Raw genomic sequence first — 27,121 nt, forward strand, 5'->3', positions numbered from 1 at the left:
AAGAAATGTTTAATAAAGTAAACAAATAAATATTAAGCTTTTTTTTTTTTTTTTTTTTTTTTTTTTTTTTTATAAATTTTGATACCCTTTAGATCATAATTGCTCTTTATTTCATAATTTTAATTTTATAATTTCTGCATGCCATCTTACCAGATTTAAACTGATGATCTATAATCTGGAAAAATCGATAATCCAGAATCGCCGAAGTCCCGACGAGTCCGGATTAAAGACTTTTGACTTTATATACAAAATCAATTACATGAAAGGTAGAACATGTTGATGTATGTAAATGATTAGTATTTCATGACATGCACATTTTATATGCAAAAGCAATGCACCCAATTCTTCAAAACAGCACAGAAAGACAGACTGAAATGCACAGTTTTTATCTTGAAATAAAACTTCTCATTATTGGTTTTAGAAGTCATGCCATACCTTATGTAAGAAACAGAAACTCATATGGCTAATCTTTAGAATATGGTAACAGGTAGTTTGGCGACATTTTGGTAAGGCGATAAAGGTTACCAGCTAGGACTTTAGCAATAATCTGAGAAGTACACAGTTCGAATGACAGATTATTTTGTCTCTGAGAAATGAGAGATTATGAGACATGTAATGTGACATTTTCTGGAAAATTCCAATGGGGATTTTAACTAATAAGCACTTAGAAACAATTTTGCTGCTAAAGTGCAGAATCGCCCACTTATTTGTTTGGCGCTTTTTACAAGAGTACGAAGAATTTGATTTTTGTCAATTTGCTTTGACTTTTTAAGTGAAAATAGGCTGATGTGTATATGGATAAAGTCAAGAGTGTGCGCAATGCCATTTTTGTGCAATTCTGGGATTTTTTTTAAGTGAAAATAGGTTGACGTGTACATGGATACAGTGTATATGCAATTCTTAAAAATGCGGCTAGCAGTGGGCGATTCTACACTTTCACCCAATTTCGCACCTAATCTTCGTCATGATTAAGTACTTTTGTTGCATAAAAGTTGTAGCATAAGCGGAATTCGGCTAGCAGATTGTTGGAAAAAATGTTGAGGGGGGGGAAAGGGGAAGCCTTTACTTTGTGAAAACAAAATGGCTCAAAAAAAAAAAAAAAAAAAAAAAAAAAAAAACTAGCAGGTTGCTGTAGCAGGGTTGGTCGCCAAAGTTTCGACAAGTTACCATAATGTAAAAATTTACCACTCATATAAGCACATCTCAAAATTAGGTCACAGAAGAATCGCAACCTACAAAGCCTGCTGGTTACTGTACCACACACTTACTTTTCAGACTGGTTGAGATACAATGACTGTTATGAGAATCTGCAGTCAATGGATTCAGCAAAAGAAGCATGGCCAGATCTTAATGGTTACTACTTACTAATGGTTGAAATAGCAGACATCTTATCTGCATCAAGGCAACAAGTTATACAGAAAAATTGTGTAGCCTGGGCCAGGAAAAGGGACATGTTACACAGCCCAGACATCTGTTTTCAGCATCATTTGACACAAGAGCATAGAAATCAGTTCAGTGATGCACATGAATGGATTAGTAGTAGGATGCCATTATTTTTGATGAATCCTGCATTATTTTTGATGAATCCTGATGGCCATATCTATTCGGCAGGCATAAATGGAGATGATACAGGAAACTAGCATTATTCATTACTGTACTGCCCCAAAATTTAGATTCATAGTATGGGATAATATACCCTGGGCACAGACCAGCCCCAAAACTAATGTGAAATCAGTCTTATGGCTAACAAACTGCACCGAATCCAAAAATAACCAGCAGTCCCAGTAGGTATGAGTGTCATTATTTACACATTTCTTTCACCTCTAGCCTGCATAACCAATACTTTTACCAGCCACCATTACATTACCAATGTTTCAATGCATATATCTGTCTGTGCCATATCTTTGAGGCCTTTGTCGACCCCCCCCCCCTCAACAGAACAGTGTAAAACTGCAAGTTGTCCAGGCTGTCTTATTTTCTTTCAATAAACAGAGACTTCTTTTGTTCTGGCTAGTGCATTTTTAAGATTTCTCACCAACTGAAAACATCTGGTCAATGGTTGCAGAAAAGAGCCACACAATACCCACCTGCCAATGTAACAGATGAACTCTGACACTATATTAAAGTTAAATGGCCTAAAACAATAGTAATTACAATGCCCAGCCACAGCTGTATAATAGCTACTAATATTGACAGAGGTGGCTGCTTGGGATACTGATACATGCACTTCAAAATTACCTGAAATTTTAATCATTTCATCCTTTCAGTATAATGTATTTGTAAAATAAATATATGATTCTACAAAGAGCTTTCATTCATGATGTTGCAGTTACAATAGCCAGCAGTGTACTTATTTAGGAAACCCCAGACTTTTAGCATATAAGTTTTTATTTTGATGAAATTTCAGTTAAGATATTTGAGTAAATTATTATATTTAGCATAATTAGATTTATTGAAATTTATAATACCATAAATGCACCTAAAAGTAAATTTACAAAGATCATGTTCTGAGAACTTGAACATGAATTTGCACATCTTGTGAATAGCAAATCAGATTTTGTGAACATGTGACAAAATAATAAAGCCCAACATATAAATGATATGATGTTACCATATTTGAGGCAATTATTTAAAGTACAACTTGTTATAATCCAATATATTGACAAAATCTGGATACTTGTTATATATAGACAATAAAAAGAAAAATAGGGATTAGCACAATCATATTTAACTCTTTGCAGACCATACAGGCCCAGATGGTCTTTCATCCAAACGATGCCAACTGACTGAAATTTTAATGTTGTTTTCTTCCCTCCCCGAAGCTATGTAGTAGTAGGTACAGTTTTCCCAAATGCATTGTATTAATTAACTACATGGAGCTTGTCCCGAAAGGATTCATTTGTGGTTTCTTATCTTTATTTGTTAGAAGTAGAAAGGATGTCATTTGAAATCTTCACTCTTTGCGCATTAATGGATAGGGAGGGGAGGAAATTGTTTGTGACTGTTGAAAACCCTTTCAGGTGGTTCGGTATTTTAACATATAGACTATTGAAGGCTTCGGTTTTCAAAGTATTAATATATGCACATAAATTAAAATTATATATACGTATTAATACAAGTTATGCATTAAAACACTTTAATGATTATTTTGCCATTTTTAATCTCCTGGCAGTATGATTTTTGTACTTAATTGACATTCTTCTTATGAAGCAATTGATAAAAAAATAAAATTTGTATAAATAATAATTCAATCTTAATTTATAAACTAATGGTTTCAAAAAGTGGCCTATAATTTAAAAAAATCATTATTTAAAAAGGTGCATTTTTTTAGATTTAGCAAACAAAGGCTGAAATTATCTACCTGCTTTTAATGTCAAATGAATAACTGCTTAAATGCATAACAAATTTTATTGTAACGCAAGTCATAAAATGCAAATTTTTTTTTTTTTTTAAATTAAGAGGTCTAAAATAATTTATGATAAATAAAATATTGGAATGGCAAGAAAGTAATCTTAGTTTCTTAAAAAAAAAATAATAATAATAAAATAAAATAAAAAGTCAAATATCTTTCATTCTGTTCAATGACCTTTTGCCATTTTTCTGTGAACTTCATGATTCTACACTCATACAACTTCTAGTCTTCTGGTTTACCAGCAAAAAACTCAACCAAATGCAATTTGAGGTCATCACCATTGCTGAAATTTTTACCATTTAAAACATTTGATGATGATGATGCAAGGTCAGCGCTATACGACAGATGGGACATCACTTCCTAACAAAGCTCCAGTAATTTCAAACACATGTGCTAAATATGTTAAAGGCCTCACACTGTCATTGATTTGTGCTATTTCATCATGCTTGGACCCTAATCTTTCTCACTTAATGTTAATGTAGAAGATCAATTTTTCATCACTAGTGATAATTTTTTTTTAAAAAAAGGTTGACTGCATTACATTGAAAATGGGCATCCCAAATATTGATTCTTTGTGTGAATACAGAAGTGTAATTTTTGTGTAATGAGTCCAAGACATATGATTTTAAATTGTTGTGTGTAATAACGGTGTTCAACTTTTTTGCAATCTCCCCCACAGTTACATGACAATTCAGATGAATTGTGGCTGTTCAATTGTCATCATCAACTTCAGAAGGTCAGCCAGAACACTGGTAATTTTCAACAGAAAATTCTGCCATTCTGCCACACAGAATTTTTTAAACCAATTCTGACACATGCATTCTGTTAAGGAATCAATACCATAAACTTCATATATCTCTTTGCAAGCCTCAATGAGGGGAAAAAAAAAAAAAAAAAAAAAAAAAAAGTTGAAAATCTTTATTTTTGCCTCCATGTTAAAACTGACAGTAAACTAACAGTTATAAATAAGAATACTCGGAACTTCTTTCTATAGCAACTTAAAAGTGACAGCTGCCAAATAAAAAAAAAAAAAAAAAAAAAAAAAAAAAAAAACATAAGATTGACAGAATAACAAAATGAACATACAAACTGTCTATTTGGTAAATTGAAATTACTTTCTTGCCAACTCAATAATATATCTTTTCCTTATTATTTAATTCAGTGTTAATATTAACAAGCAAACAAGTGCTATAAATAAGGTACATAATAAACCAATTATTTTAATCAACTTCTTTTCACTCTTTTAATTTTATTTAAATGGGTTTCTAATCATATGGTCTATTTCTAATCATACACTAAAAATCAGAACCAGTGCTACCATTATCACAATGTAGTTTATTACACAGGGTTGCCACTCAAACAGGAGATAGAAATTCCCTGACTTTTCCAGGTGTGTTTTAAGAAAATTCCAGTCTATCTGCGTAGTGCCCATCGGTTATGCTGAGAGGTAAATTAATTATAGTACCACTTGGAAACACAAAAATTTGCTAATTACATATGACTTACATATATATATATATATATAATACATAATCCTCAAAGCATTGCTATTATAACTATATTAGGAGTCATTTTCTCCACTGAAGACTGAGATTAGAATCTGCCAATCTGGATAAAAAAATTTCTTTTTTTTGCAGATATTTTGCAGCTAAATGAAAGAAAGAAATCTATTTAATGATATTTTAAAATAAATTCAGGTATTTTATATTTATTTAGCAGCATATATAAGCAAAAGTATGTCTATTATATTTCGGGATAGTATGTCATCATATTGGTAAAATTAGTTTCAGGATTATGCCAGAGAAAATTGCCTGAAATTTGAAAGTATTATTAACTAATAATAAATAAATTTAGAGGGAAGAAGCCACTTTAAATGGTACAAATAACATTAAAATAAAGTTAATTACTTAAAAACTGATTTACATTAATCAATATATTTTGGTGACTATAGTTATATTAAACAGTTAGCTTAGATGACTGATTACTGTTTTTCTTTTCTTTTACTGCAAAATGACAAGTAAGGCATTTATTAAAAAGAGAAAAAAAAAGTTTAAAGAATTTTACTGTAAAATCGTAGTATACGCTAAGGCCTTGGCACGATTTTGAAAATTGTCACCAACACCAAAATGACCCATTTACTGCTCCTCACAATGTCACCAAATCCTGTGTGTACTAAGATTAAACCAATTTTGTTTTATATATGAACGGGAAGATATTTTCTTTCATTTAACATGCACTGCACATGCACATGCGAGTCTCTCTATTCTTGAGGTTACTGGAAACTTACTTTGCCTTTCTAAAAGACAATTTGATTGGAGCTGCAAAAAATGGCTCTATGCCAGCAGCCTGAATGATGCTCATGCAACATAACGTGCCAAGAAAGTGATCGCTTCCAACATTGGTGCAAAACTTGCTTTTTTGGGGATTGCCGCATGAAATTCACTAACTTTTTCAGATTTTGACTAAAATATTTAAACTTCCTGACTTTTTCTGGTTTTCCAGGTAGCATGGCAGCCCTGATTACATCATCATTAATTCTGAAAACATTCATAAAGTATACACAAAAATACAGATTACTTTTGACAGGAAACTTACATCTGGTCTCATTTCTAAAGCAGAAATATCATCAAATTTTGTGTTAAAATTTGAAACTGTTGTTAGTTGCCTTGCTTCATGCTATAAAGAAACACAAATACAGAAATATGAGTATATACTGAGAAACATTTAAGATTTATATTGTTGAAAAATTTACAATTAATTCAACTTAAACTTAGAATTACATAAATATTGTCAAATTTATTCGTAACTATAACACTGTATAAAACTGTAAAAATTTACATATGATTATGAAGAATATTATGATATGGAATTTATTCATTCCTAGATAATGTATGTATTTAAAATTTACATTAAAAAGTAAATTGTACCTGTGTTTTAGAGGTATTAATTATGCAATTTACACTTTATACCTTTTCTTTATATGCAGAAAGTATCAGCTTAAACACTAATGAACTAAACTGAATGAATTCTATTAGGAGTAATACATAGCCTCATAACATAAAAATAAAAAAAATAAAAATTGAATGTTAATATATTAATGCAAACAGCATAAAATTGTACTACAAAACAAATAATATTGAAAAAAATATTGGGGGGGGGGAGTAACCTTGAACTTAAACAGAGAATTTTTTTAATTAAAAAAGAATATGACACCTCCTAACTCATACACAAATATCACAATGTGATTTTATGTTCTTATAAGGGATTTACTTAGAACTTATGAAGAAATAACTTTTATTCTCCGATCAATATGGTGTTCGAAGTATTGAAATTTCTAAAAGAATTGCACTAATTTTCTCAGGTCTATTCACTAGAATTCAACTTGTAAGATTTGTCTGGCCAGTTTATTTCATCAATGTTTCACTTTTAAGAAATAATCATCCAGCTTTACTTGAAATCTGAAACAAGCTCGAAAACTTCAACTGAAGGTGAACAGGAATTCAGAGAATTTGTTCCTGCTGAAGAACATTCTGAAATGCCACATGAAGGAATAGCAGAAGCCGAAGAAAACACAATTCAAGGTCAGAGTTCATAAAAAAAAAAAATCTATCACCAAAAACACGCTAATTTGGTAAATTCTGAAATTTTTGCGGATCCAGAAATTATAGAAGAAGCTTTATCCAGATGCAGATAATTGGAGAACAGATATGCAAGAAAAATACAATTCATTAATGAAGAGCAATCTGTGGGAATTATCCGATTTGCCAGAAAATAGAAAACACATTGGTTGCAAATGGGTATTCTGAATAAAGCGAACAGTACGGTTGACCGGTAAAAAGCCAGACTCATTGTCAAAGGATGCTTGCAAAAGTATGGAACAACTTATACGGAAACCTTTTCACCCGTAGTTCGCTACAACTTTGTATGAACATTGCTCACTTTAGCTGCCGAATACAACCTGAAAATACATCAAATGGATGTTCAAACAGCTTATCTGGACGGAAAAATTGATGAAGAGATCTTCCCCTCTCAACCAGAAGGTTTCGTGAAGGCAAAGTCTGCAAGCTGAAAAAGTCAATCTACAGATTTAACCTTCCAGCCCGCGAGGGTGGCAATTTTACATGAGCATGTGTGTATCGTATTTTTTACGACATCCGTTATTTTACCGTTTTTGGCACGAAAAACGACAGAAATGGGTGAATATTGATAATAAATTTGCTAGGAAATAAAATATTAATATTATTATTGCAAAATACAAATGATATCACATTCAAATATAAGTAAATTATTTTTAAGTTCTTATGTTTGTGAGATGAAAATGCAATGACCTATTTTATTATAGAAAATTTTTAATTTATTATTTAATAATTATATTTTAAAGTCATAGCTAATTTTAATATTCACCAGAGACAAGTATAGACAATAAAAAAGGAAAACATCTTGGTAGGAAAAAAAGTAAGTTTAGCATTACTTACTTCTGCAAGGAAATTTACTTCTTACTAGTTACAAAAACACACTTTAAACTAAATTTGATGTTTTTATTTATTACTAAAAAATAGAAATAAAAGAAAACAAGGAATGGAAATCGCTATTGTTCTCCCATCCAAAGGTTTCCTTGTCTTCCTTTTTTTCATCACATAATTCCTGAAGAATCCGAGCAAAATCAGCTGGTTGCACATATTTTTTTGCCATGAAAACGGATACAAAATTTACAGAGCCAAATGTATTCAAATTAAAATAATACAAAATTACAAAATATTTGAGAAAAATATATTTTCCAAATTTTAAAACATGACTACGTGCGTGTCTAAATTTTATGAAAAAGCTGCCATGTAAGCACAAAAGCCCATTTTTTTAAAAAAAAAAGTCGAATGACTTCCTGTTGGCACATTCTGTGATGTGCAGAAGGGTAGACCAGAAGGAATAGAAATGACTTTCAGAGGTCTCAGCTTCAATATACAAAAAATGTGCATTAAAAACTGAATTTGTCATAAATTTTGCACATACGCGCGTGCTGCAAGGTTAAGCAAGCAGGAAGAAGCTGGAATATGAAATTAGATGAAACTTTGAGAAAACTTAATGTCAGATAACTGCATATATGTTCAAAAAAGAACAGATGACTGTATCATAATCGCTATTTATGTAGATGATTTAATAATTCTGACTAAAAGTGAATCTTTCATGATACATATTAAGAAAACTCTCAGCAAAACTTTTCAAATGAGGAATTTGGGTAAAATAAAACAGTGTTTAGGAATTAACATTGAACATAATGAAAATGTATCAATTAGCCAAACTCAATACATAAGAGAACTCTTGGCTAAGTACGATATGCAAGAATGTAAACCATATCAACACCATTACATCCCAACATTAAATTATGCAATCATCAAGCATCGCCAAAGAAAATAAAAAAGTAGACAAAATTAAGTATCAATCATTAATTGGATCCTTAATTTACTTAGCTGTATCTACACGACCTGACATTGCAAATTCCGTTAGCAGACTTAATCAATTTAATAGTAACCCGAAATATTTTCACTGAATTCAAGCAAAACGCGTACTACAATATCTTAAATCTATGATAAACGTGAAGATAACTTATCGGAAAACAAATGAAAATATTACATGTTATGTAGACGAGGATTGGGCCGAAAATACTCTCGATAGGAAATCATTTAGTGCCTGTAGTTTCATATTAGGAGGAAGCCCAATTTCTTGGGAAACACGCAAGCAAAGAATTGTAGCTCTATCAAGCGCTGAAGCATAATACACAGTGTTAACTGAAGCTTCAAAAGAAGCGATGCATTTGCGGTTGCTATAAAAAGAGTGAGGTATTTCGGAAAAGGTAACAGAATTAACTGTATTGTACAATGACAATCAAAGTGCACAACATTTAGAGAAAAATCCAGTTTTCACTAAAAGTCCAGTTTCACACTTGAACAAAACATCGATACTTGGTTTCATTACATAAGAGAGTTATATGACAATAAAAAAAATTAACATTAAGCATGTGTCTACAATAGAAATGCTATGCGATAATTTAAAGGCCCGTCTACACGTAGCGATTTTCTCGTAGAGCAACAATTTTAAGGATCTGCATATGCGCCAAAAATCGGTCATGTTCTCTGCCGCGATTTCAGAACTGGTGTTCACTGCTCACTAGCGTATGATAAAATCGGGGTCTCTAGCCAATAAGATTGCTTTGAGTGATCACGTGCTTTTCTCCTCATTTGGAATAATAAACATGGCTGCATTTCGTTGGAGCGAAATTCAAATTTTTCAACTAATAGATTTCTATAGAGAAAATGTTGTGTTGTGGCACACGAATAATGTAAATTTTAAAAATAAAAAATTAAGGGATTCTTTTATTTTGATAAAAGAATCTTCCCCATTACTTTATATATTCAAATATTTTCTAATTCCGGGTGAAAATGACTTTAACTCCCACAAGAAAAGTTCCCAAAACTATTAATGATGCCATGTCATGAGTACTAGATGAAAATATTCAGAAACTACTTGAAACTGTGGTCGCACTTATTGGAAAAATTCAAAAAGCAAAATCTCCAGTCGAGAATAAAGCAGCGCAGAGACTAAATTGACTTCGCCGAAAATGAGAGTTAATCAGGTGACGAAGTACATAGCTTTTCTGACAGTTCCTACATGAGCGATCGTAGCCTAGTGGTAAAGAGCTGACTAACTTTTCTCTGTACGTCGAGATCGTGGGTTCGATCCCTCACCCTTAGTTTTGGACTTTCTGCGCTTGGAAGAACTTTTTAATTTAGTTTCTCCATCACTAAATTCGAACTGCATGACTTTAAAGTCACGTTTTATTTTTTCGCCTACGGGTGGGGTATTTTTATTGAATTTTAACGTCTTTCTTTTTATTTTTCGAATGGCCGTTGGCACATGTTTTAGATCTACTAATCAAAAGAAAGTCAAAAGTCAAACTCAGTTTTGTGTTAATTGAATTTTGCGAAAGCAAATTACACAAAAATTTAATTTAATATTGCTAAATTTTATTCGCTGATTAACTGATAGAGCCATATAATCATAGTTTTCAGACTGTATTAGTTATCTAATTATGCTGATATTAGTTTTTTAATGTTCAATAAATATACTACTTAAGACTTTGCACCTTTATGATATTTCTTATTTAAAATTTTTGCACTGAAATTACACTGTTGCTTTGTAATGTAGTAATCTTTATTCTTTATCTTTATTCTTTATTAATACTTTTTACTCATATTGGTTTGATATTCATGATATTATTGTCTATTTATTCATTAATAAAGGTTTTGATTTAAAGCACAATAGCTATTTATTTTTTCTGAAACATGGTTATTTTATTATTTCAAAATTTAAATGCACAAATAGGAGTGCCAGAAAGTGAAATTTAAAAATAAATAAATAAACTAAAAAAGGAGTAACCTGTGTACTCAGTACACAAAAGAAAAACTTTTTTTTTTTTTTAAATTTTCCTGCAAACTAAATTTAGCAAAAAATCAAAATCACACAGCATCATCCGTAAATACTTTCCGAATTGTATTGTATCTTCAATACGCAACTCCCGGAGCAGGGAATTACGAAGGCACTATGAATTTCTCGTTGTTTGACCCAATTTCTGGTCCAAATGCATTTTTTCCCCTTCTGTAGCAGTAGCTAAGTTCAAAATTGTAGCTGTATCTATAGTAGCAATTTAAAATAGTCATCCATTATTTTGATTATTTGACACCACCGTAAGTTTTGTTTACAAATTGTAGATGGTGTTACGCTGTAGAGGGCGGGAACACTTCTTTCATAGTGATTGGCTGAGTGAATTCCTGTACTGACGAGAAAATCGTTCCGTGTGGACAGGCGAGCTATCTCAGATATTGTCGGCCGAGAAAATCGCTACGTGTAGACGGGCCTTAATGAAGAATCTTGCCAGAGATAAACATAGGAAATGCATGAATCAATTAGAACTTGAACTTTAACTAATGAATATTGTTTTTGTTTTGTTCTCTTTTTCAGCTCATAAAGGGAAAGTGTTGAAAATTTGAATTCCTCCCGTTCATGAGTGTGCTGAGCAGAAAAGGTGAATGGAAAAGTCCTCCTGACAAAGAGAGAGACTTCTCTCGAGCATGGTGCAGAAATGTGATACATAGAGTCCTAACAAGGAACTGCACAGTGGAAATAGGAATCTATCTAAGCATTCCGGAAAATCTTTCTACATCGGCAAGTACCTGCCTGTATGAATGGACTGTGAAACAGGCTTAAATCATGTTGCACCAGTCAAGTACATTCATATGTTGTCCATTGTCTAATTTCACTAATATGTTATAGTCTGACACAATATGTTCATCCATTTTGTTAAATTGAAAGAAAGTAACCGACTAAATCTTATGTTTTCTACTTAATGCAATTTACACTTCTGTAGCAGAGAACATTGGTTCTACACATATCGCTGCATTTATCTCTCAAGGTTCTTTCTAAAGAACTCTCAAGAACTAAAATTTTAAAAACAACACTAAGTTTATAGCAGTTATTTTAAAGCTCCTTTCCTAATTTCAGCTTACAAATTCCTTCCCAGAATGTGTTTTTATAATCACATTAAATGCAAATGAGAAGGAGAGGTATTCAAATCGAAGTTCCACTGACTTCGAGAGAGAGAATCAGAGTTTCTGACTAGTGCATGTTTGCCTTCTGGCCACGTCTCTCTAAGCTATTACTACGCTCGGCTGTATTATGGGCCCTTGATAGCTTTGCTAGCTAATTCGATATTTAGGACCTAACTACTTAAAACTGTGCTAGCTTTGGTTAAATCTCTTTAGCTAGACATTAGTTAAGTTCTTATTTAAAAACTTTTTGAGTTTAAGCAAAAGTGGAAGGTTTGTTGTACATCCTGAGAAATGGACCAACTGTACACCTTTAGTCTGAGCAATTAAGCCTTCTTGAGTTTGACGTTTCTGTTTATGAACTTAAGCAACTATTCTCTTATTAGTTCACTAGGTTCCTCTACACTTAGTTAATAAATAAAAGGAAGGATTACTACAACGTAAAGATAATTTTAAGAAGCAGTGCAAATGTAAGTATTTCATATATTTACAAGTAAGTTTCCCATTATTATGGAAGTTTACTAAATTAAGAAATAATGATAAAAAATTACCCTTTGTTTCTTTGTCATTGGCAAACGCAGCATGTATTCTTCTTCATATCTAAAATCATAAAAATACATAAATTTATTGTGAAAAACTGGTATAATATTAAAAAAAATCTTCAAACAAATATATTATTATGTAAAATATTACCTGGTTCTTTCTTTCATTTCTTCATTCAACTTAATTTTATGTGGATCAATCATTTCCTATAAAATATACTTTTATAAAAAGATGTCTAAAGTTATCTATAATTAAAAATAATCATTATGTAAACATCTGTACATTTTGCTACAACAAGAATATTTTCTTTTTCATAAAAATATGCAGATAACTTTTAGCAGCTTTGCCATAATAAACAATGCAGTAAATCAATTTTAAAAATGCATGTACATATACATACAACATGATCCAAACAATTCAGAGATTGAGAGTGGCCATGCATGTACTACAGATCCACTGAACTGTTCAAATATATTTTACCCAATCCCCAAGCACTGAGAAGCAGGTCTCAATTACATTACATAATTCCTCTAGTACATCTTATTGCACTATGTTGGATGTTTCTAGTTAGCAATGTGAAAAATTACGTGGGTCGAGCGGCACATAAATTTCTGTACCTGTTTCAGAAAATAATTAATGAATAATTATGAATGTTGTAGAAAACTTATTATGCAACATTCTGCCTCATTTGAATATTTTCAGATAACACTGACATTTACTGTTAGTTTCTGAAATAATAATAAGCAAGTTGCTATAATTTCATAAGCCAACAGATCAAATGATTTGAAAACTAATTAACTTTAAAAGCGTTTCTGAGTCCATGTGTCATTGATGATGAAGCAGGGTTTGTACAGGTCTAAAATATTTTTTTCCATAACAACAAAAAAACTAAGATTTTTTCTGTAAATGAAGAAGGCAAGCAATTGTTGAAAATCTCTCAACAAAATAGAGAAATCATAAATTCAAAATAGCACTTTTTTGCCATGTGGAAATTAAGTATACATAATTATGTGGAAGTCAAGAAATTATCAGCGCAAGCTGAAATTCTAGAAAGATTACACCAAAGGCATGTTATACTTCAGATATTCTTACATTAAGGATAATTTTTTCCTGGGATGCAACTTCAACTATTTATTGAGATAGCATGCTCACTAAATGACAGACCATTTCCAGTAAAGAAAAGTTAAAACACAATGATTTTGATCTCAAAGTTTACTCAAAGAATGGATTTAAGAAATCTTTAAAAGACCTCTAAGAAGGATTGCAGAATTGAACCTGTTTTAGTATTATAACTCTATTAGCTCTATTAGATTTAATGCAGCAAGTCTTCACATTTTCAGATCCCACTATATAGAGAAGGTGTTTAAGAGGGGGATAAAATAACTGAAAAACTAAACATGTTTTCAAAAGTTTCAATTTAAATGTGAGCCAAATAAGGCAGACATTCAAACTTTAACAATTTCAAACATAAGATGTATTTGCCAAAACTAAGAGAAATTTAAATTTATATACTGATCTCTCGCAGAGGGAAAGAGAGTAAGGAAAGCATTTTCAATACAGTCAAAAGTCGTTAATTCGGACGCCCATAATTCGGAATGATCTATAATCCGGACCTCAAAACTAAAAACTTTCTGCGCATGCGCCGCGTTGACACATGTACATTGGCGTTTACGCGTGCGCGTAAGACCTTTTACGACTGCTCATATGAGTGTGCGCAAGTGCAGAATACGTTTTCGCGTGCGCGTTTTATGTATAATGGACGTATAAGCTAAAATTATCTAATTATCTATTTCAGTTAATGTTGATGATTGCGTTGTTCCTTAATTTTCGAATTGGATCCGGCTTATTATTTTTTGCAGACTGTAAGAGCAATTTTATAAAAGTAAGCTTAAACTTTCGATTATATCAAATAGAATTTCCGATATATATTTGTTAATATGTAAAGGATCTAAAGCGAAAGTATGTTTTGAAATTCGAAATCTGTTTATCAATTTCACGCTGCTCGGCGGGGGGATCGCCGCGGCGGGCGCGTAATGAATTGGAAGTTGATCTGTCAACACTATCCTTATCTTCAGCGCAGATGTTTTTATTTTATTTGGCTCATAATTCCTTACCAAATGTAGCATTTCATCTTGATATGCTCCGTCTTTGATATGATTTAAAACAAGTTCCTCGTCATTATAATTCGCTTTCGATAGCGAAGAAAGTGACAGAGGTTATTGAAAACGAAAAAATTTCGATTGACAAATTAATCGGTGTTCTAGACACAGCAATTATAGGACTTGAACAGCGGAACTTTGTAACTGAACAAGAAATTATGTCTGTTTAATAGAATTAAAGAGAAAGTATTATCACATGAAACGAAGCAAAACTTAAACAACTTACATTGAAAGAAATGTTTAATAAAGTAAACAAATAAATATTAAGCTTTTTCTTTTTGCAAATTTTGATACCCTTTAGATCATAATTGTTCTTTATTTCATAAATTACGGTTTCATATTTTTAATTTTAGAATTTCTGCATGCCATCTTACGAGATTTAAACTGATGATCTATAATCCGGAAAAATCGATAATCCGGAATCGCCGAAGTCCCGACGAGTCCGGATTAACGACTTTTGACTGTAGTTGAGTAAGATAAAAAAAATCAATTCTTGTTTGAGAATACTTAAAAATTTGGAGAGTATGCACAAATACTACTACAGAGAGCTGCTATGTTCAAATCCCAAATATGAATTTGCAAAACTTATCTTTTGCATTACAAACATGAAGTTAGAGGCACTAGTTTCAAATCACTATTTACAAAAAAAAAAAAAAAAAAAAAAAAAAAAAAGAGTAAAATTCAAATTTTGTATTATGTATTTCTATATAATACATGAATTGTATAATAACTTTCTTAGATTTTTAGTCACAGAATTTTGGCAATTTTTTTCTTCCTTCCGGCCACTTTTGTATATTACAGGATAACTTTTTTATCTAAAATATTAAGAAATAACATATGAACTGAAACTTTAGATTGCACACATACAAATTAAAATTTTGCATATTTATTTATTAAAAGGGTCACAAGACTAAAATGACCATAATATGACACTCTAGCTTATGCACTTTCAGTATGTTTCTGTTTCTGGGATTGGATTCAGATATTGCTAAATGCTGATGATTTGGCAAAAAAAATTCGAAGCATAAAAGTAATTGCTAAAATACTTATGATGTTGTTAAAATTGAAGAAAATTTCATCAAGGAAAAATAACATAACAGATATTTGAAAGTTTATAAATTCTTAATTAAAATTAAACAACTTCTCAAAGAAATGCCAATTGCCTTACTGAATTAATAGTAATGCTGAGGCATAAATCTGTGGATATAATTTAAAATATCTGAAAACATTCGTGTTTTGGAACACAGTTGCCACCTCATAAACTCCACTAAATAAGAATCTAATTGATTAGGGCCAATGCTGCACTAAAATTTATTTTGCCATTTCACACTGTATCGTCACTGTCATATCCTTTCCAGTAGCAGACTTCTATCTACTTTGACAGTGCCACCTATTTTAACTGACAGTCTAGACATTAGCGCCTTAACTTTATAAAATATTACCCTGTTAAAGGAAAATGACAACATTTTATGAACCTCTTGGCGAGTTGAGCAAAACATTTGACGATGTGCCTGGTCCCAATAGCAGAAAAGCACTATATTTTCTTTTTTCAAATTGAAAACAACTACTGCACACACACACACACAAATACATATTTCACAAATGCCAAACATTAGCGCTTAGTTCACGGGCTGTCCAGTACTTTTTAACAATATCCTTATACTGAGAAAGTATATTATAAAAAATATATTATATATATATATATACATTACATGTATTATACATAATTATAATTAAAGGAGAATACTCATATTAATATTCTTATATTTCAAATTAAACTAAGAAAGCTAATAAAGTAAAATAATTGTAATTTGAAGTTTAGATAAATTCCAATTTACAAATTTGTAATTTTTTAGTAATATTAAGATAGTAAACATTTTGTTACCATGGATTTTCTTTACATTAGAAAGGAATATTAGATATTATTTTTTTTTCCAAATCACTGGTTCATTCCAGTGACTAAAAATGATTGAAGAATTGAGATATGTGAAAAATATTTTTCATTAAAAAGTAAACACAAAATTCTATCGCCTTATATATAGACATACAGCCAGTATAAATGCATACTTAGAAATATTTAAATAATAATCCAAATATTAATTATATTAAAATACATTAATATACATTTGTTTAAGAATCAAGAAGATAAATTAAGAACATGTACTCTAATAAAGAATGCATAAACAATCATTTCATGAAAATTCAAGTTATTCAAATTTTATGAAAGGTAAAACATTGCCAAGATAATCAAAATCTAACAACATCAATCCATGCATCAATGCAATAAGATCAGAAGATAACCAAGTAAAATAAAATTGAAGAAAAATTTACAATTAAATAATAACTTGGCTAAAATCTGAATTTTATTTGAGAAACTAATTAACTAAATTATAAAAATCATTGACAAAATTTCATTACATTTTCAATCAATAGTAACAAAAAACACAAACACATGGGACAGCATAATGCATAAAAAAATCTGCATTCATCCAAAAGTAAGCAATCCATCATGACAATGAAGTCCAATTCCTGTTTAATGACTGTTTTTAATGGCACAGCCCAAAACACATAAAATCAATAAAAAATTATCTTGCATTAAACATTTTTACAATGTGTATGATTAAATTATGAAAGAAGTAGAAAATTAGTTACATATAACCAAAAACATTTAAAGTTTGTTTTGATAAAATAATAGCATATGGTCTATATACTATGTATAAAGCTGAAAGAAGGAATATCTATATTTCAGGTGAAGAATTCTAACATTTTTAGGTTGTTTTAAGAAAACCCTAACTTAGTAAGAGGCTATTTCAGTACCTTTATTTCCTCTGGCCCAGTATCATATTCTTTTCGCAATTCATACAGCACACTACTACTAAGAGCTCGTTTCTGAGAACGCTCTAATATCTTCTTTTTTCGTGCTTCAATACTGGTATCTTCTAAACAAACAAATAAATAAAAATCAATAAATGCATTAACTTTAAAAAATAAATCATCATATTATATTAAAGCAGGATATCAAGTTTGGTTTGGTTTATTGAGATTATGACAAAACTCTTTAGGGCTATCTGCTTTAAGGGAAGGGATGCCTTCATGGCAGACTTTCTAGGGAAACTGGCTTGCATATATGTTACACATGGAAAGAACCATGAAAGTGCACGTGGTGCGAGCCCATTCATCGGGACTAAAACCCTGGACCAAACTAACAGTGTTTAGTGACTTTACCTCTTGGTCTCTGGTGGATGTGCAGGAAATCAGAAGTTAAGAACTAAAAATAAAATTACAGTGAAATGACTAGCAACACTAATTTTGGAATGGTAAAACCAATGCAAGCCTTTTGAATATTAATTTAATGACATAAGAATTTTATGTGACAAATGAACTTCGTTATACATTAAATTATTTTAAATACACTCTGATTTCCTAACTTATGCTATTGTAGAACAGCTTGTTCACACTACTTCCCAAATACACAGAGTGGTCATTAAAAAAATTTCCCTGATATATGAGCCCCTAATGGCCTATCCATTCAACTAACAGAAATGAAATGTTAGATATTTTTATTTGAAGACATGCATATGTTTGAGATTGTGATGATTTAAAGCAATAGAGCTTTCCAAGTTATGGTTACAGTAAAACAATTTCAAAATTTTCGAATGACAACATTAATCTTTTTCCTGCGCAAATTGATGAGCACACTGAAAAACTAAAAATGGGGTTGGAATAACATATGATGAAAAGTAATGGTGTAGAACTTTTGCAAAGAAGATCATTGTAAAGGACCAATGGCAACACAGAGAGGAGGTGCACTGATGAACTTTGCATAATTCACAGGGAAAGAAAGTATTGAGTTGGCAACTATGTAATTGCGGATTTCACTCATAGATGGCTTCAGTTGAATTTTTAGGGTTGTAGACATAGTACAAACATAAAACACATTTTGTTATTTGATAGCTGGAAATTCAGCTGTCAATCAGTAAAAAAGTTTTTTGATCGGTTGCGTAGTTTTCGTGTGGCGTTCGTTGAAAATGGAAAATCAAAAGGAACATTTTCATCATATTTTGCTTTTTTATTTCCGCAAAGGGAAAAACGCATCGCAAACTCATAAAAAGTTATGTGCTGTTTATGGTGACAAAGCCTTAAAGGCAGTGTCAAAATTGGTTTGCCAAATTTCGTTCTGGTGATTTTTCACTCAAAGATGAAAAACGCTCTGGTCGTCCAGTTAAAGTTAATGACGACCTAATCAAAGGTCGATTAGCAAAGGTCGACCTAATCAAAGCAATAATCAATTCGGATCATCACAGTACAACACGTGAGATTGCAGAGAAGCTTCATGTATCACATACATGCATTGAAAATCACTTAAAACAACTTGGCTATGTTAAAAAACTCGATACATGGGTTCCTCACGAACTGAAAGAAACACATTAACAGCTGCGATTTGCTAAAGAAGCATAATGAAAATGATCCATTTTTAAAACAGCTGATAATTGGCGATGAAAAATGGGTTGTTTACAACAATATCAAGCAGAAAAGATCGTGGAGCAGGCCAGGTGAACCTACTCAAACAAGATCAAAAGATGATATTCATCAAAAGAAGGTTTTGTTATCAGTTTGGTGGGATTACGAAGTTTACTTTGAACTCTTACCACTCAACCGAACGATCAATTCTGATGTCTACACTGAACAACTAACGAAATTAAACAATGTAGTTGAAGAAAAGCGGCCCGAATTGGCAAATCGAAAAGGTGTTGTATTCTATGATGACAATGCAAGGCCACACACATCTTTGGTCACTTGGCAAAAATTATTGGAGCTTAATTGGGATGTTTTGCCACATCCACCATATAGTCCTGACCTTGCACCATCTGATTACTTTTTGTTTCGACCTTTACAAAACTCCTTGAATGGTAAAAATTTCAATAATGATGATGATGTCAAATCGTACCTGATTCAGTTTTTTGCTAATAAAAACCAGAAGTTTTATGAACGTGTGATTGTTATGCTGCCTGAAAGATGGCAAAAGGTCATTGATCAAAATGAGCAATACAGAATAAAGTTATTAGTCGTTGAAAAAATTGTCTTTGATTTTCTAAAAAAAAAAAAAAAAAAAAAAAAAAAAAAAAAATTTGCAATTACTTAGTTGCCAACCCAATAGAAGCATCAATCATAGAACACCATGTGCAGAGAATACCTTATAGAAAAACTAAGCAGCATGGGAAGATTGTTTCTTCAATCAGGTGTTTGAAAATGTTAACAAGATGATATTTACAGGAAAACAATAAAGCCACTTTATCTGAAAGAAGAAATGGTGCTGAAGGCAGTGCGAGTTTATCAGCCAAAATATGATTTGGCTATCTATCTATACTATTAAAATCTGTGTGCCTCTGTCTGTTTGTGTGTTTGTAACATCATCTCCTCGGGAACGGCTGGGTGTAGAGCTTAGCGGAAAGTACCGTTGGATTCAGAATTCCCGTGGCTCGCCATATTGACCATCGGCATCTTCGTGCGACTTTAATTAGCCGAGATATTAATTAAAAACTGCTTTTTCCCCCTACGTTTCCCTACGTTTTGCACTTTCTTTCACCCGTTTTCCCTGTTTTAGGGATTTGGCCGAGTGCCAAATTCGTTTTTCTCGAATAACTTGGGAACGGCGCCGAGTTGGAATTCGAAACGCATATCTCCGGATTCGAAAAAAATCAACAAATCCATCGATACCGGTCCCATCTTCGTACGACAATAATCCGCGGAGTTATTAATTAAAAACTGCGAAAACAATAATTTCGGCACTCAGTCTTCCGAGTGGCAACAGTCTCGGCAGTCGTCGGAGATAAAAATGCTATGGGAACGCCAAGGCCGTTCGCCACTAACAAACTAAGAATAAAAAATTAAAATAACTTAAAGGAATAAACTGAAAAGCTAAAATAAAACTAAAAATAGAAACATTCTCTTCATTTAGTTGTCGTTAGTTGAATGGTTGAATGTAGATTGGTTTATGCCCTTGATAAGTCGAGTAAATGACGTCATAGATAAAATAAAAAGTTTTGTTTCCCGGTCTGGCAACAGATCAAATAGAATCAAAAGTTTAGTTTCCTGGTTTGGCAACAAAAAAATTATTTACGAATTTTGGATTTGGAAGGAGACCGCCGCAATTTTTTCCAGCATTTCAAATTTCGTAAATATTCTTATTATTAGTCATTGCACTTAATCTTTATTTCTTTTTACAGGATATTTGATTGTTTTTTGCATTTATATTTGTAGTTTTAGTAATTTAAAGTAGTATTTTAGACTTTTATATGCTCCTGTTAGTTTAGAACTTGAGAATTCTTCAGAACATTAACTTGGTGACTCTTTTTATATATTTAATGTATTATTTTGTATTTTTTTAAAGATCTATTCATTCGTGTTTTATATTTCTGTTATTGTTGCTCGATAAATTGCATTTACATTTTATATTAGACATAGGTACAGTAAAATATTTTACGGGTTCACACGACTGACATTTTATGAAACGTTTGGAAAAGTTTCTGTGTGCTGCCCTACTGTGTTATCCAAAGAACAACAGTTGCAGTAGTTGATGATAATGTGTGTACAGCCCCAAATAATTGGAGACAAGGATATTTTGGAGTTTGTTCAAAGCTAAAAAAATATCATTGATGCAGATTCCGACAAAGAAAACGAAATGAATAATGCAGTTCTTGTGGATGATTTTGTTTCATTGATTTTTTATTAAATACATGCCTATATGCATATCTGTGCAAATAAAATGTACTCTAATAAACTTAATTTTGTTGAAAATATGTTTTTATTTTTTTTTTTTTTTATTTTTTATTTCAATATCCTTTAACACGAAAAAATTCTTCAGTCCCTTCGGTTTCGTGTTAATAATAATGAAAGTGGGAAAAACAATTTTAATCATAGATTTAAAATTATTTTTCTGTTTTTGATTTAAATACAAAATATTTCCACAAATTTCACACAGAAACTATTTTAGACACCAGCAAAGAATTGAGTGGGTGCAGCCCACCCATCTGCAATACTTACTCGGTAGATTTTAAAAATTATTTTCTGTTATTTATTTATTTTGAATGCGATAAAAACAGGCGACTAACTAATTTGGTTTATATGTATGTACATATATATTTTCAAATGTATATACAGGGGATATTGGACACATACAACACTATTGACACAATATGAGCTATATCCACACAATGATGGAACAAGGTGTGCAGCAGATGCAAGACATGGGCATGATTCACATGATATTTGATATACTCGAGGGATAGGACTGTAATGAGCAAATGAGTTTGTTCCACAAAGTTGCGTCTTTTACAAACACCCAACATTCGAATCCCAGTGAATGGGGTGGCTGCATGGGTGTTTTTGTTATTTTCCCCATGCCACTTTCCTTTAAAAAGCCGACAAGAAGGCATCCCTTCCCTTACGCAGATTGCACTCGAGTGCTTTGCCGTAGCTGAATACGCTACACCACTACATTACACACGGAAGTAAAAATGACACTTCCTGTGGTCGTTGCCTAATTATTCAAAATATTTTGATAATTGTTATCTGTTCTTAGAATTTCCATAGCATTGCACATATTATTATTTAACATTCTGTTATTTACCAGCAATTTTATAATCTGCAAGTTTTGGTTTTACAATTTTTGATTTTTTAAAATTAACACCTTCTTACACAATTTGCAAACGAGTTCAATAGCCAAACATTCCCTTTCATATTACATCTGAAGAACTGTTGTAGCATTATGCAACAAACATTTCGCCGTTCATTAAAATATAGGAACACTTTTCAATCAAATTTTGATTAGAATTTGATGTAGATTGAAAAGTTGTTTTCAACTCAGCTGCCTTTACACTCGCAGTTGTATTCACAATTGATTTTCACGCTGGACTTTTATCATTTGTCATATCCGCTAAATTTTAAGTGTCAGCAATTTTTTCTGCGGTAACAGCATCTACAAATGACCATCTGCCATGAATATTCTTCACACATGCACGAGTTTTATTTTAGAACCGCTGATGCTTTGGGTTTATGATACTACTTGCTAATAGTATGCATTATGATAGCATAAGTAAAAAAAAAAAAATTACCAGTATAATCAAAATAGAACAAATTCACGACTAAAATATTATCAAGAGTCTTAGAAGACCCTTCGAAGAACATTTTTAGAAGGTAAACAAAGATAACTGACGAAAACTGATCAGCTCGAAAACCCACGCTTGAAAAATGTAAACAAACGCCGCCGAAAGCAGTTACAGTTACGACTAAGATCAAAGGTTTGCTCGCAATTAAAAGTATTACTTCCGAGCATGAAAAAATTGTAACATAATGCTTTTAAATGTTTTCTACTATTTTAAAGGCATATATTTACTGTTATGAAACATAATTACAAAAGAGATGTTAAGTATAAAATATATAGACAGCAGTTGGAGTTTACCAAAAAGAATTTAAATAAAGGAATTGTAACAACGAGTATACTGTTGGAATATCACACCCGAAAATTTTCGCGATTACACTTCGTACAAGCAGCTGAGCGGTAAAATCGCTGAACACTGGTAGTTCGGTCCAACTTTCTAATCCCGGCGAGCGGGCTGGCTGCATGTGTGTTTTCGTGGTTTTCCGCATGCAGTATCTTCTGCATGCATACGTTAACAAAGCGGGCGCAGCAAATGTAAAATCGCTGTACACTGGTAGTTAGGTCCAACTTTCGAATACCACGAAGGCATCCATCCCCTGAAGTAATGGGCTTCAGCCCGCTCAGCTGGCGGGCTTGCCCGCTAGTCTATACTATTAAAATCTGTGTGCCTCTGTCTGTTTGTGTGTTTGTAACATCATCTCCTCGGGAACGGCTGGGTGTAGAGCTTAGCGGAAGGTACCGTTGGATTCAGAATTCCCGTGGCTCGCCATATTGACCATCGGCATCTTCGTGCGACTTTAATTAGCCGAGATATTAATTAAAAACTGCTTTTCCCCCCTACGTTTCCCTACGTTTTGCACTTTCTTTCACCCGTTTTCCCTGTTTTAGGGATTTGGCCGAGTGCCAAATTCGTTTTTCTCGAATAACTTGGGAACGGCGCCGAGTTGGAATTCGAAACGCATATCTCCGGATTCGAAAAAAATCAACAAATCCATCGATACCGGTCCCATCTTCGTACGACAATAATCCGCGGAGTTATTAATTAAAAACTGCGAAAACAATAATTTCGGCACTCAGTCTTCCGAGTGGCAACAGTCTCGGCAGTCGTCGGAGATAAAAATGCTATGGGAACGCCAAGGCCGTTCGCCACTAACAAACTAAGAATAAAAAATTAAAATAACTTAAAGGAATAAACTGAAAAGCTAAAATAAAACTAAAAATAGAAACATTCTCTTCATTTAGTTGTCGTTAGTTGAATGGTTGAATGTAGATTGGTTTATGCTCTTGATAAGTCGAGTAAATGACGTCATAGATAAAATAAAAAGTTTTGTTTCCCGGTCTGGCAACAGATCAAATAGAATCAAAAGTTTAGTTTCCTGGTTTGGCAACAAAAAAATTATTTACGAATTTTGGATTTGGAAGGAGACCGCCGCAATTTTTTCCAGCATTTCAAATTTCGTAAATATTCTTATTATTAGTCATTGCACTTAATCTTTATTTCTTTTTACAGGATATTTGATTGTTTTTTGCATTTATATTTGTAGTTTTAGTAATTTAAAGTAGTATTTTAGACTTTTATATGCTCCTGTTAGTTTAGAACTTGAGAATTCTTCGGAACATTAACTTGGTGACTCTTTTTATATATTTAATGTATTATTTTGTATTTTTTTAAAGATCTATTCATTCGTGTTTTATATTTCTGTTATTGTTGCTCGATAAATTGCATTTACATTTTATATTAGACATAGGTACAGTAAAATATTTTACGGGTTCACACGACTGACATTTTATGAAACGTTTGGAAAAGTTTCTGTGTGCTGCCCTACTGTGTTATCCAAAGAACAACAGTTGCAGTAGTTGATGATAATGTGTGTACAGCCCCAAATAATTGGAGACAAGGATATTTTGGAGTTTGTTCAAAGCTAAAAAAATATCATTGATGCAGATTCCGACAAAGAAAACGAAATGAATAATGCAGTTCTTGTGGATGATTTTGTTTCATTGATTTTTTATTAAATACATGCCTATATGCATATCTGTGCAAATAAAATGTACTCTAATAAACTTAATTTTGTTGAAAATATGTTTTTATTTTTTTTTTTTTTATTTTTTATTTCAATATCCTTTAACACGAAAAAATTCTTCAGTCCCTTCGGTTTCGTGTTAATAATAATGAAAGTGGGAAAAACAATTTTAATCATAGATTTAAAATTATTTTTCTGTTTTTGATTTAAATACAAAATATTTCCACAAATTTCACACAGAAACTATTTTAGACACCAGCAAAGAATTGAGTGGGTGCAGCCCACCCATCTGCAATACTTACTCGGTAGATTTTAAAAATTATTTTCTGTTATTTATTTATTTTGAATGCGATAAAAACAGGCGACTAACTAATTTGGTTTATATGTATGTACATATATATTTTCAAATGTATATACAGGGGATATTGGACACATACAACACTATTGACACAATATGAGCTATATCCACACAATGATGGAACAAGGTGTGCAGCAGATGCAAGACATGGGCATGATTCACATGATATTTGATATACTCGAGGGATAGGACTGTAATGAGCAAATGAGTTTGTTCCACAAAGTTGCGTCTTTTACAAACACCCAACATTCGAATCCCAGTGAATGGGGTGGCTGCATGGGTGTTTTTGTTATTTTCCCCATGCCACTTTCCTTTAAAAAGCCGACAAGAAGGCATCCCTTCCCTTACGCAGATTGCACTCGAGTGCTTTGCCGTAGCTGAATACGCTACACCACTACATTACACACGGAAGTAAAAATGACACTTCCTGTGGTCGTTGCCTAATTATTCAAAATATTTTGATAATTGTTATCTGTTCTTAGAATTTCCATAGCATTGCACATATTATTATTTAACATTCTGTTATTTACCAGCAATTTTATAATCTGCAAGTTTTGGTTTTACAATTTTTGATTTTTTAAAATTAACACCTTCTTACACAATTTGCAAACGAGTTCAATAGCCAAACATTCCCTTTCATATTACATCTGAAGAACTGTTGTAGCATTATGCAACAAACATTTCGCCGTTCATTAAAATATAGGAACACTTTTCAATCAAATTTTGATTAGAATTTGATGTAGATTGAAAAGTTGTTTTCAACTCAGCTGCCTTTACACTCGCAGTTGTATTCACAATTGATTTTCACGCTGGACTTTTATCATTTGTCATATCCGCTAAATTTTAAGTGTCAGCAATTTTTTCTGCGGTAACAGCATCTACAAATGACCATCTGCCATGAATATTCTTCACACATGCACGAGTTTTATTTTAGAACCGCTGATGCTTTGGGTTTATGATACTACTTGCTAATAGTATGCATTATGATAGCATAAGTAAAAAAAAAAAAATTACCAGTATAATCAAAATAGAACAAATTCACGACTAAAATATTATCAAGAGTCTTAGAAGACCCTTCGAAGAACATTTTTAGAAGGTAAACAAAGATAACTGACGAAAACTGATCAGCTCGAAAACCCACGCTTGAAAAATGTAAACAAACGCCGCCGAAAGCAGTTACAGTTACGACTAAGATCAAAGGTTTGCTCGCAATTAAAAGTATTACTTCCGAGCATGAAAAAATTGTAACATAATGCTTTTAAATGTTTTCTACTATTTTAAAGGCATATATTTACTGTTATGAAACATAATTACAAAAGAGATGTTAAGTATAAAATATATAGACAGCAGTTGGAGTTTACCAAAAAGAATTTAAATAAAGGAATTGTAACAACGAGTATACTGTTGGAATATCACACCCGAAAATTTTCGCGATTACACTTCGTACAAGCAGCTGAGCGGTAAAATCGCTGAACACTGGTAGTTCGGTCCAACTTTCTAATCCCGGCGAGCGGGCTGGCTGCATGTGTGTTTTCGTGGTTTTCCGCATGCAGTATCTTCTGCATGCATACGTTAACAAAGCGGGCGCAGCAAATGTAAAATCGCTGTACACTGGTAGTTAGGTCCAACTTTCGAATACCACGAAGGCATCCATCCCCTGAAGTAATGGGCTTCAGCCCGCTCAGCTGGCGGGCTTGCCCGCTAGTCTATACTATTAAAATCTGTGTGCCTCTGTCTGTTTGTGTGTTTGTAACATCATCTCCTCGGGAACGGCTGGGTGTAGAGCTTAGCGGAAGGTACCGTTGGATTCAGAATTCCCGTGGCTCGCCATATTGACCATCGGCATCTTCGTGCGACTTTAATTAGC

The 27,121-nt window shown here is 32.2% G+C and overlaps 1 protein-coding gene across 2 annotated transcripts in view; it reads right to left on the reverse strand.

Moving 5' to 3' along the window:
• Nucleotides 1-27,121, reverse strand: part of LOC118189728 (neuroguidin-B-like) — a 177,968-nt gene that overhangs the window by 7,007 nt on the left and 143,840 nt on the right. For both annotated transcript variants that reach the window (XM_085806810.1, XM_085806811.1), the window contains exons 14-17: nt 17,529-17,650; nt 12,703-12,758; nt 12,561-12,609; nt 6,008-6,088 (exon numbers count right to left, since the gene is read on the reverse strand). In XM_085806810.1, the coding sequence (XP_085662936.1) occupies nt 6,008-6,088; nt 12,561-12,609; nt 12,703-12,758; nt 17,529-17,650 (308 nt within the window). The remainder of the gene's footprint in view (nt 1-6,007; nt 6,089-12,560; nt 12,610-12,702; nt 12,759-17,528; nt 17,651-27,121) is intronic.

This window comes from Stegodyphus dumicola, chromosome 12 (genome assembly GCF_044657685.1).
Source record: "Stegodyphus dumicola isolate Sdum_Otavi_A_Nest chromosome 12, ASM4465768v1".
NCBI classification, from domain to species: Eukaryota; Metazoa; Arthropoda; class Arachnida; order Araneae; family Eresidae; genus Stegodyphus; species Stegodyphus dumicola.